General features: G+C 39.4%; 1 protein-coding gene across 1 annotated transcript; it reads right to left on the bottom strand.

Annotated features, from left to right (window-relative positions):
• Positions 1 to 85: 85 nt before the first annotated feature.
• On the bottom strand, positions 86 to 2,292 carry LOC120775626 (N-acetylglucosamine-6-phosphate deacetylase). The gene is made up of 6 exons (XM_040105880.1): positions 1,889 to 2,292; positions 1,730 to 1,796; positions 1,141 to 1,406; positions 868 to 1,086; positions 478 to 799; positions 86 to 417 (listed from the first exon to the last, which is right to left on the bottom strand). Exons 1-6 carry the CDS (start codon positions 2,021 to 2,023, stop codon positions 182 to 184), a joined length of 1,245 nt encoding a protein of 414 aa, XP_039961814.1. The 5' UTR covers positions 2,024 to 2,292; the 3' UTR covers positions 86 to 181.
• Between the last annotated feature and the right edge of the window lie 10,539 nt (positions 2,293 to 12,831).

The following is a 12,831-nucleotide window of genomic DNA, read 5'->3' as shown; positions in this document are numbered from 1 at the left end:
ATGTTTTATAAGGAAAAGTTAGTAAATTAATAAAATAAGTTTTTTTTTTTTTTTATAAAATTAAATAAATATAAAATCCCATTTTTTAACTGAGGAGCTTATTCAATTTTTTTTTAATATTTGCTATTGTTTTTTATAAAAACGTTGTTTCATATGAATAGTATACATTATAAAAGTCGGGTTAAATGCATTCGCATAATTGTTCGATTGGTCTGGCTTTAAGTGCGGCTAATTCCTCAACTGGATAACGGTAAACACATTTCCCGCTAATCCAGGTTGATTTCACAAACAAGTCATCTGTCAACATAACGAAATCGGCGTCAGCGCCAAAATTTAAAGTGCCCTTTGTTTCCGTAATTTTTAAACAGCTGGCCGGATGTAGTGTAGCGCATTCTATAGCATATACTGTTGAGCAGTCTAAAAATAAACGGAAATTAGTTATTTGCTTTTTACATATTGTTAAAAAGTTAGTTTTACTTGTAGCCTTTTTGAAGATGCGCACACACGTATCCAGCGGAGCTATGCTGCCACATAATGTATTTGTGCCAGCAATGTAGGCCTTGCCTTCGCGCACTTCAAGCTCCAGTTGGCCTAAGTGGTGTTTGCCTTCATCTAGACCTAATGCTGCTATGGCATCGGTAACCAATATAAGCCCGTTCGGATGTGTGCGGTGTGCTATACGCAAAGCAGCCGGATGCGTGTGCACACCATCAGCTATAATGCCAAAATAAATCTCCTGTCCTGGTGGTATGTTATTAGATGCCAGTAAGCCAACAAGTCCCGGGTCGCGGTGATGAAACTGTGTAGAAGATAAATAAAGTTTTCTAATGAGTATTGTTTATTTCAATCCAATAAGTTTTCAATTACTGGAAGCATGGCATTGAACAGATGTGTTATCAAGCGTGCGCCACTTTGTACGCCCACTTCACCTTGTGACAAATTCGCTACGGAATGCCCCAGAGCTACCGTTATACCCATTTGCGTTAGTGCCTTTGTCACAGTACCCTCAGGATCTTTTTCCGGCGCTATTGTAATAATTTTGACATTACTCAAGTTGCTGTAGGTGTCCACTAAAGTTTCCATGCCCTGTAATAATCAAAAGGTGAGTTATATAAATATATAAAAAATTTGTGCTCTTACTTTATCAATATTTTTTATGCAGTTTTCTGGATGCGCACCCTTCTTTTGTGGGCTAATAAAGGGTCCCTCCAAATGCAGACCCAAAACTTGTGCGCCTTTTGTCTTGCCATTTACTTGAGGTATGATTTTCCGATAAGTTTCCGGTGGAGAGGTTACAATTGTGGGACAAAACGAAGTAACACCATTTGTGATTAGTTCTTGGGCGACCTGCTCAATACCTTCGGCGACAGTGTCCACATCATGTGAAAAATCAACGCCATATCCACCTGTGTGAAATAGATGTGAGCAAGAAATCTTCAGAAGAGGCTATCGGCATTATCAGAAAATTAATAGTGTTCTTAAGCATGTTCTTCGCTGGTCAGCCAAATCTGCACATGTGAAAGTAAGTGTACAGACGCTGATAAGATAAAACCCTGATCCACTTTTATTTGTCGACAATGCCTGCATACTAATACTAGTCTATAGGCAGTTGTGGCGAATAGCGCTTTACATACATACACACATTACATTAAATTTATAAGTGAAGTGTTCACTGTGTAATATTACTGTTGTTGTAGTTAGGCCATTGCCCCACAATCACTTTGTTTACCATTGATTTGCAGTTCAATGTAGCCAGGAGCAATTATAGAGTTTCCGCAATCAATCTGCATATGCGCCTGTGGAAGCAAAACAACAAAGTGAAGTTTATAAACTAATTTGATTTACTACTAATTGATGAGCTCATAATTTGACCTTTCATTTGACCCACCTGCTGCTTCTCGTCGAAGAACACTGGCTCCGGGTTAATGATTTTGCCATTGCGCACCCAGAGATCTTCCAGCACCAGCTGATGGTTGCGCACCAAACGACAGTTTACGAATTGCAGCAGTTCATTTTGTGACATTTGCGAAATTTCGTCAGTTGGAATTTCCAAACTGACAACCGCCGAAAAAGTAATGAGAAATTAATCAAATAAATTGAAACACAAAGTGTAGAAGGCGAAATTCTACAATTCGAGGCACACTCTGCACTTAAACACACTACACACACGACCTCCACTGACGCACTACATACTCGTATTTATGCCGTGGCGTTCACCAAACAAACGCACAAAATCGCTTGAAAACACTCCAACGGTGGAGCAGCGGAGCGCCAAGGTTGCGCCGGCAGAGCTTCTCATTTCGCACCAAACGACGAGTCAGCTGTTCGCTTTGTTGATAGGGTGAATGCGGCGAATGTGGGCATAGAGATTGCAAGCTTTTGTATTATGGTATTAGTATTATCGCAATTCGTTCGTGTATGTTGGGTGAGATTATTTTTTGAGGTTATGATAGCTTTATTATTATATTTAATGTGGTTTTGTTATTGCTATTTTTAATCGTGCAATAATACTTTGAAATACTGTCATTTATTGGTTAGGTATTATTATAAAACAAAGAAACAAATAATATATTTGATAAGTCCTTGAAGTGCAATTTTATCTACATTAGTGAGTAAACTTCTTGTAACTCTTCTTTCACGAGGGCGGAATACATGGACATAACCAAGTCAACCTTTGTAAGCTTCCGGGGCTCAAGGTATGATTATGTTGTTGTTGTAGTGGCAGAATGTTGACAGTCCATGGTCGGAAAAAAATCAGGATCCGACTGTCGTGGGAACAGAAAGGCATGATTATCGGTACGCACCTTTATACTTTGATTTTAGACCATTTGTCACAGTTGATTTTGAAAAAATAGAACTTTTAGTTTTAGATTGCACCCACAAACTCTATGTTTCATGTTAACAGGACTCTTTCTTACTCATATTTTAATAGCTGTTAAAGAAGACTCATATTTTCATAGTCGTTAATGAAGAAAAATACAGTTTACTATCACTTATCTATCCAAAGCAGGGTTCGTTTGCTAAAATAACCCATTTACTGTGTAAAATCCGAGTCAATTCCGGTAAAAAAAAAACGTTGCTACGGACGCATCGAAGTTCAGACCTGCACTGAACGCCATTCACATTGGAGCTATTAACACTTTCTCTGTCTCCCGCTCAGTAAATGGCGTCCCTGGAGTCCAACCACCACAAATTGCAGAAGAGAGCTCGAGCTGCTTCGCGAAACATGAGTGACCGTTATGCAACTTAGTTCTTGCAAGCTTAAATATTACTCATCCAAAAAAAGGCCTCACATTCCGTCCATGCAAAGCGTCTCTGAAATTCTGCTGACCGCCTTTTGCATCTCCTACGAAACCAACTCATCTACTATCAATCTCGCTATGGTCCTACTCAGTCGCTAGACTCATGTTTTGGGGTTTCTAGTCCGACTCCGTCGCAACATCACATGTCTTAGGTCTTCTGCTAGATGAACTTGATGACAATTAACTTACGTCTTACCGCCCGGAAAGGGTATACAATTTTTTACAACACCAAGCGAAGGTCACCTCCCCTCAGTGCAAATGTTTTCTTAGCTAATAAACCAAAACCGCAATTAAAACATTACGCAAAATAAATATTACGATTATGATAGCGGAATAAAAATAACATTACGCAGACGATTGCACCGGCACTTACCGCAATTCGGTGGGCGTATTTAAAAACCGCAAAAGCACAGGGGGGAGAGATGAGGAGCCACGGCCCAAAGCTGAAGGGCGGCTGTCAGTCAATTTCGCACCATAATAAACAGAAGCGCTGTCTCCTCCCCGCATCGCCGTGCATTTCTACTGCTCTCTACTGGCTTTACGATTTGTTTGTCTGTTTTCTCGAAATAATTTCGGTTGTTGCTTCCGCTGTAGGTTGGTAAAATTTTATTGCCAGCATTTGCTTAAGCGAATCTACGAGTGCTTGCCGCACGCGCCGCCCACCGCTGCCACCGGAAGCTGTGTGAAAGTAAACGAAGTTGTACAAGTTCACAAACGACGTTTCGCGCATATTTTAATGAATTTTGTTCGCTCGCACACTGCGTGGTACGTTCGTTTTTGCGCTCGTTTGTTCGTATTCATTTAACATTTTAATGAAATTTCTTAATTATACTTGATTAACATGGAAAAGATAATCGCATGAGGTGGGTGGCGAGCAGTTACTCGTCGCGAAAGTGAGCAAAGAATAACAAAGAGTAGAAAATAGCGAAAAACAAATAAGAGACGTCAAAGGAGAAGTAAGCTTGCGCGCCAAAAGGTAGCAGAAAACACACAGCCAAACACACTCACAGCGGGGCAGTTGTTGCATGTCACATGTGAGGGACGGCGGGGAGTGCGAGAAGTGAGCCACTGGGGCGCTACTTGAGTGACTCGAGCGCGCACTTGGCGCTGGTAATTAAGTGTGCCGCGCGCTGTTTGTGTTTTAACCGGCTGGTTGTGCGTCTAAAAGGCTGCTACATGCCTACCTTCATGCACTACCTCTGCGATATGAAGGCGAACTTTCAGCAATCAGTAATGCGCGCCGCATCTTATGCTACCCGGCGCTGCGTTTACAACATACACGCGCCTGCTGCTAGCTTACGGTGGAGCTAAAGTTGTGCAAGACGCTTCTGCCGCGCAGGCGATTGACAGCGCACGGCACACGCGCCGCATGCTGAATGCAGCAGCGCTCGGCTAAACGGGATTAGTGCCAGCATATGGCGGCTTGTAGATGTAAGGCGCTTCAGCGCGCTATGTGTATACGTAGATGCGCTCTCTAAACGTGACTAAAATGGCAAGGTTCAATTACAGCGCACTGATATCTTCGCGTGGCGTCGCGTTGATGCGCCTGACAGGCGTGTGGAAATTCTGTACGTAACATTGAAAGCTGTGCACAGTGAATTGCAAGTAATTTGTGTTATTTAATCAACAGCGGGACTCCATTTCCGCACTTTTACCTCAAATCGTAGGTGTCTTCAACGCTGCAGAACTCTACGTCAGCGATGACTCAGGCGTGGTGTGGGTTATTCGTAGCTTTGACAACGAAATATTAATAAACGGCGATGATTTATGCATAAAACGCCGTGCAGCAGTCGCAATATGCATGACGTAATATTTAAGCGGTCAAATTTAGTAGGAGTTTCTGAAGGGTGACCCATTTCAAGGCTCCCTACTTTTTTAAAGAAAAAACACAGAAACTTCAAATTTAATGGGGAATGTTTATCATCATTCGAAAGAACATGTTTTGGCATTTATTTATTGAAAATTATTTCTTTCAAATGCTGGCCGCGGCTACGTCTCATTTGGTCCATCCGTTGAGTCCAATTTTCGATGACTCCTTCGAGCATTTCGACTGGTAACTGGTGAATGACAGGTATGATGTTTTGCTCCAAGGTCTGAATCTATAGACTTTAGACTTTACATATTAAAACCAAATGTCGCCGAGACCACGAGCTCGCTTATCAAGTTGCGAAAACGGTCGCCAATATGGAACAATGACACCACCGGCCCACAAATCACACAAAAACTTTGCTTTTTCTGAATAAAATGGCAGCTCTTGAATCTTTTCAGCTTGCCCTTCGTCCCAAATATGACAATTTTGTTTATTTATATACCGAATGAGCCAGAAATGGGCGTCATCGCTGAACAAAATTTGGCTCGAAAATTTTGGATGTTCTTGGAACTTTTCAAGAGCGCATAGAGCGAAGCGATGCCGCTTGGGTAGCTCAAGCGGTTTCAGTTCTTGAACAAGCTATATTTTTATATTGTACGCTTTCAATTTAAGATCTCGACATAAAATGCGTGAAATCGTCTCATACGTCAGTCCGAGTTGCTGCGAACGGTAAGTGTAAACCGAAATTTCCAGATAGGAACTGATACAACATCGTCTCCGTAAACTTCACAAATTTCGTTGGTGGCTTGCGTGGCATTCTTCCCTTTTTTATACAAAATGTAGAGAATTTATCATTCATTACTTTCTTTCGTTTTTGAACAGCTGTAACTTGTTTTCAACTTCTCCGAAATACATATTAATATTTTTTTGCTTAAATGAAGCTTAAGTTCTCACCTTTCCAACACTATATGGTCTGACACAATGTGTTTGGTAGCACTGGAGATATACGACTGCAACGACATCTATTGGCAAAATACGAAAAGACTTTTTCGACTACCCAATACCAAGAAATGCCACCACATTTCTTAGTACATCTATACCCTTATGAAAGGCAGTTTCGGTGGTAAGAATAGAGCTCATTGAAGTTGATCTGAAGTACACTGGCTTCATTGTGCTTTCTTCTTCTTATCATAAAAATTTTAAGAGCCTATATATCTTTTTATTTATATAAAAAATTTAATATTTTATTCAAACTTTCCTTTAGTCCAAAAATATACATATTTTACAAAGATTTTGTAAAATTTTCAAAGGTAAATACTATTAAAAACATTTCCGGCAGTCCCTCGGAAAAAAGTGTCTACGTGTTGACAGCAGAACTTCTTACACGATCATCTGAAGTTAAAAGAAAAAGGAATCCTTTAAAGGTTATAACTAATTCCTGATAGGGCCTTATTTCATTAGTCTTCCCTCTTTATCTCTTTAAATATAAAAGAACGAACATTTTTGGATGCAAAAATTTCTTAACCTTTTGCGTCGTTAAAGGTACTGCTAATTGACCAGTTAAACTTTAAGCCGCTCACGGTTCATTAAGTGGCAACTCTATTTAATTTTTTTCTAAATCGAAATATTCTCGAATTACTTTATGGATGACTCCTTAAAACTTCTTACTTTTATCGCCGATAATGTTTGGTTAGATTACACTTTTTTACAATGTGGAAACCCTATTCTAAATTATGCTTAAATTTAAATCTCCGCTTGAATACTTGGTTGTTATTTACCTTTTTTATTTGAAAATTCTATGCACTTTCGGGAATTTCGCTCAGATTTTAGTAAAAGAGGTTTCAAAACAAATTTTATATAGACCATTTTATCAGATGAGGCACGGACTAACAAAAATATATTTTTTTTCGAATCTTAATACAGCTCTTTACTGTCTCCTTCTAAATAGGCTCCTGAGCCAATACAAGTATGCATTCATTATATTTTCCATTCACTTATGATAAGCCTCGGCGAGTGTCTATATTTTCTGTTTTGGCTCATTTTTGGAGCGCCGTTCGCTAGATTGTTGATCAGTCGGCTTGGATGACCTTCTATGCCTTATGCGAATTCTTTTTTTTCTGTTTTGGCTTCGGCGTCCACATCTCGTTAGTAATGATAAATCTTCGGGTCTTCAGCTCTGTTGTTATTTTTGCACGCAGTAGACCAGTCCGGGTCAAATTTGATCAGATGGTAGCCTAGTTGTAATTACACAAGAAAAACTTTAACTTCAGTAGCACCGAAGTATACAACTTTTCACAAATACAGATTAAGAATGTTATGATTTTTTTCAAAAAAAAAAAAAAAGAAAACACAATTATTGTTAAAGGAATATTCAAATGTCAAGTACAATCGATACAATTAAATTCTGAATATAATATTATTCAAATGGCCTCCACGACTTCTTTTGCAGGAAGGAAACCGAAGAACCCAATGTTCGAGTACTTTTTTCACTAAATCAAGTAGTATGCCATGAATTTGATATTAATTTGAGCTTGAAGAGAGTCTGGTTTATTGCTAAAGACCAATGACATCAAATAACCTCACAAGAAGTAGTCTAAAGTTCTTAAATCACAACTTCTTGGAGGCCATTCAATGTCACAATTTCTTGAAATAATCGAATCTTCAAACTTTTCTGGCAATAATTCGTTTGTTGCACGTGCTGTGTGGCATATAGCTCCTTTTTGTTGAAACCTGTTGTCAGGATCAACTTACTGCGATTGCGGCCATAAAGGGTTGGTTATCATCGATCTATACCACACTCCATTAATAATAAAGGTGTCGCGAGCCTCATTTCGAAAGAAGTGCGGACCGATGATTCTAGCAGACCAAAAACCGCACCAAACTGTCAATTTAGGTGTATGTAAAGGTTGTTCATGGATAATTTTTGTATTTATTACGCACCAGAGTTGACAGTTTTGTTTATTGACCGCAACATTCAGATGAAAGTGAGCCTCAATGGAGAAGTTGATTTTCTTAAAAAACTTGTTAACGCTTTCAAGTTGTTCCAAGGCAAAATCAGCAAAATCATGACGTTTACGGTGGTCCAATGGCTTCCGTACTTGAGTGAGAACAATTTTATACGGATGCAAACCCAAATACTTTCTCAAAATCTGCCAAGTTGCGATTTGAGACAGTTCAAATTCTTGAAAACGTCTTGGAATCGACAAATCGCGGTCTTCAGCAACACTTCCCTAAACGGCAGCAATATTTTTTTACCTTCGAGCGGTTCTTTGTCTCATTAGCACTTGAATATTATGTAAGGAAAATGGATCGTTCCGTTTGTATGGCAGCTATGAGCTTTGAAATATCGTATTGAAGTATCGTTGCGAAGTATCTCCTTATAAGTATTTCGAGTTGTCAATTTATACGTTTTTATTTGCCGCTCTTGCAGCAGAATTCGCTTTAGCGCTAACTTGTTGAAGGGTGATTAAACTAAGATCTCACGAACATGCGCCTGCGCTTTGAACACATATTCCTTAATATGCTTGTGAGTGTCTACTAATGCTTGCATGAATGTGCGCCTATGTATCTTAAGTTTGATTACATCACAGTTTCACTTGACAAAATGAAGCCGTTGCATTGCGGTGCGCCATGCTCCACCATCCTCCACCACACCAGCAACAGCACCCACACAAGCGCACACTGGAGTTGCAACTTTGACTACCACTGCTAAGACTTAAGGAAGTTCCACGAAGTATTTTCAACTCAAACACACTGACGCTCATCGTCAGCGACAGACAGCGACAGACAGCGACGGCGGAGGCCTGCGAGAGGCGGCCAGTCGGCGCGCGGAGCTAATGCCACTTGTGAGCCACTGAAGTGGATTTGCTTGTGTGTGTGTGTGCTGGATGAGTTGCGGTGCAGTCGAGTTGAGTAGTATTTGGTTTACTTAGCGAGTATGTGTATGTGTGTGCGTAATCTCTAATTACATCAAATGCGCACAGCTTTTGCTTACTAAATACTATTTGCCATTCACCACTACTGTATGCTCAGCGCTTCGTCCGCCCTTCCTTCAACTTGCTGCTCATTTTAATTGTTGCCATTTTATTGCCACTCACTGTTGTTGTAGTCAACAGCATAATGGCAATGTTTTCACTAAAAATTGTAATATATCTTTTTGCGTAGGAAATTAATATTCCACTCACATGACAAGACCACGGCGAGTGGCTGCGGGGTAGGGGCGGCAAACGTGCGCCCCAAAAAAAGAGTTGGAGAAAGTCAGTGTTGCCACCAGCAGCAGGTGGATGGTTGAATCTTAGTGCATAGGCAACAAAAATTTGTTATCTGCTTTATGTTGTTGTTATTGTTGTTTGAGTTGTTTTATGTGGTTCAGATTTTTGTGCTGGGATTTGAAAAGTTTAAATTAAATTTAGTGTATGCACAGGCGGCATTTGGTGGAAACTTTCGGTTGCAAGTAGGTGAGTTTTCAAGTTTGTTTCGGTTTTTCGGCATTTGTGGCACTGACTGCAGCCTGAAGTTGTTGTTGCGTGTTGAAGGGTAAATAATGCAAAATTACAAATTCATATTTCTGTATGTGTAAGCGTTAGAGAAAAGTTTTGTGATTGACACAAGGCCTTGGTTGGAATACTTTTTTTTTAACTTCAAGCACTGTATTCAGTTGAGGCTTTCAATTTTTATGGAACACACATCGATATGTATTTTTTATATAACATTTATTTAAGAGTTGTTTCTTATGAATATTTTTGAAATTACACGCAAATTTGAAAAGGCGTTTGAGAGTGCTTGGCAGTACGAGGCCAAACTTTGAGGGGGTAGTCTGGTCTAGGATTTTGAAAAATCGATTTTTTTTGCATATTTTGAAAGTTTAGACTATGACCTTGGAAGGATTTTTCAAAATTCGACTTATTTTCGGAGATACAGCCGATTTTGTGACGTGGCGTCCGTGTTCACTAGAATTGTCTCCTAAACTTTCAACGCGTTTTTCTCGAAACTACTTTTTTTAAGGTGGTTGACATGATATCTCAAGTTCTACTAAACCGATTCCTTTGGAATTTGGTATATATCTTTCATATATTCCAAAATTTTGATTTGAAGTATTTTTAAAAAATTCGAAAAGGTCGAAAAAATCGGGTCAACAATTTTTTTTTCAAGTTGACGCCATTTTGTTGTTATTATTGTTTTTTTTTTTTTTTAAAATGGTCAACCCGATATCGACATCCTTACTAATGAAGAATCTTCTTGATTTTTGTGTTTTAGATCTCTACAAGGATTGAAATCACGCACCGTTTTTTTGAAGCCCCCACTCAACCGGCCCGTATCTAGACGAATTTTGGCTTTTTTTTCTTGCAATTTTTTTATATTATTAAAATGTCAATAAAAAGCATATAAAAAAATGGATAATAAAAATGTTTTTCATTTTTTTTATCCTAGTTTAAAAAATGCCTAAAATTCATGCGTCTAGAACAGAATACCTCTTAAAAGCGCTTTTCTCAAAAAGGGATTTTTAAAGTCAGTGAGCAACATTACTCCAAAACGGCTAAAAAAATAATTATTTTTACTAATACTTAGTCTTAAAATACAGATACCACAGATATTTTCTGGTTTAATAACTTAAAAATTTCGCAGAAAAAACTCTGGAAAATTTGTTTTTTTCGGCCTTCTAACTGTATATACAATAGAATGGATGGAGTCATGTGTTGAAGTTCGCACAAGTGAGGAAAGTTCTCTTATTGCCATTCAGTTGGGTGGGGTCAGCAATTATTCTTTTACATATGGCTCAAGCAGCTCACGACTTCCGGTCTTAGAGCAGGTATGCTCTGGGATACCACCAAAGAACATCCGTTTGAAGGCGAGCTAAAGTGAGAAGGCAAACCATCCCTCCTTAGAGTTGTGCGCTATGTTTGGCACCGGCCGATTAAAAAACGCCCCCAATGAAAAGGAACAAACAGCCTCGCAGTTGTTAACTCGACTATAACCGCGTCAGCAGTGTGTACTCCAGTAAATAACAGTAGATTTACGATCTTGAGAAAGTCAAGGTTTACATTTTCTGTCATTTATGTAGTACAGTGTGGACAACCTTACTAAAAAAAAAAAAAACGGTTTATAGTAGGCTTACTAAAAATGGAGAGTTCCACGATAGAACAACGGGAAAGCTTGGCGGCCGCGGTTCGAAAATTTCATAAGCCAAAAATACTGTTCGTCCAGCAGCCGAAATTGGAAGGTATTTATGTGACCAATATGAGATTTCAACAAGACGGTGCCATATAGCCTGCGAAATACTCTAATTACCTTATTGATTTAATATACCCCAGGCAAAATAATATAGAGCCGTTAAATGATCTTGGCGACCATATGACGGGCCCATTTTTTGAAATTAACGAGTCGCCGAACTTTGCACGAACACATTTCACGTTTAGACGTAAAACATGAAACGGCACACCATCTTGTTGGAAATAGATATCGTTCGCGTCGATTTTACCAAATTCCGGGAAGAAAAAAGAAAACAATTTGCAGTATACGGAGATGTTTTTGGAATGTAATTGCGTTTCCTGGACCATACGTGAAACTTAATCTAAACCTAAGTGAAACGTGACAGTATGAAAGGGCATACCCTGCAAAACATACTGACAAATTTTTACACAAATCCAGATCGAAAGGTCGAAATCACATCACTCCTATTGGTAGTCGCGTTATATCGAAGGAGATCTGTAGAAAATACAAGCCGAAATTTAAATTTCGCGCGAAAATCCATTCGTTGAAAAATTGTTTTTTCTGAAGAACATGAAGTGCATTCGGTGATGTGTACGATGAGTGAAATTATTCAACAAAGAAGTTCTGTTACAGGGTCCGGCACTCGAAGTGTAACCAACTTCAAACTGTTCCCGTAGCTGTCGCACTGGAATCAGCTGTTTATAAATTTGCTGAATGACAGTTCGGAGTACTGTTCTCAAGTGTACAAAAGCGTTTTGCCAAAAGTGAACGCAAAAAAAAGTGATCAGCGATGGAATTCAAATGTAATAGTGTGATTGCTTTATATTTAGCTGGAAAATCACAGCCAACAATTCTTCGTGAGCTCAAACACCTTAATGTGAATAAAATTTTTGTTTATCGCACCATCACTCGTTATAAAGATCCTGGTATCATTGCAAACCGCCATGGAAGTGGTCATCAAAAGACTGTAACGTCACGTGAGATGGTTCGGAAAGTGAAGAAGCGACTTGAGCGAAATTCACGACGAAGTGCCAATCAAATGGCTAAAGAACCGAAAATACTCGACTGCAGCATCCGACGTATATTGAAAAATGAGCTCAAGGTCAAGCCTTACAAGTTCCAAAAGACCCATGATCTCACACCGAAGCAGCAACAACGACTTGAGAGAGCGAAGAAATTGCTTCGCTTGGCCGAAAGCGGTCAAATTCCAAACATTTCTCCAATTGAGCAATTCGTAAACTCTCAAAACGATAGGGTTTACTTGACCGACCATTCATACGAGAATCTAAGTCATCGGTTGGCCACCAGGAGGCAGCACCCGCCACAAATAATGGTTTGGGCCGCTGTCACCGCAGATGGGCGCTCTCCAATTGTTTTCATCGAGCCTGGCGTCAAAGTAAATGCGACATATTATCGGGAAAGTGTTCCGAAGGCTGTTTTGAAGCCGTGGGCAAACAAACATTTCAGTCGCAAGCCATGGACGATTCAACAAGACTCAGCACCGTCTCA

This window comes from Bactrocera tryoni, chromosome 4 (assembly GCF_016617805.1).
Source record: "Bactrocera tryoni isolate S06 chromosome 4, CSIRO_BtryS06_freeze2, whole genome shotgun sequence".
Classification (NCBI taxonomy): Eukaryota; Metazoa; Arthropoda; class Insecta; order Diptera; family Tephritidae; genus Bactrocera; species Bactrocera tryoni.
Note: the sequence above shows the minus strand (reverse complement) of the source record. Positions and strands in the feature narration are given on the sequence as shown.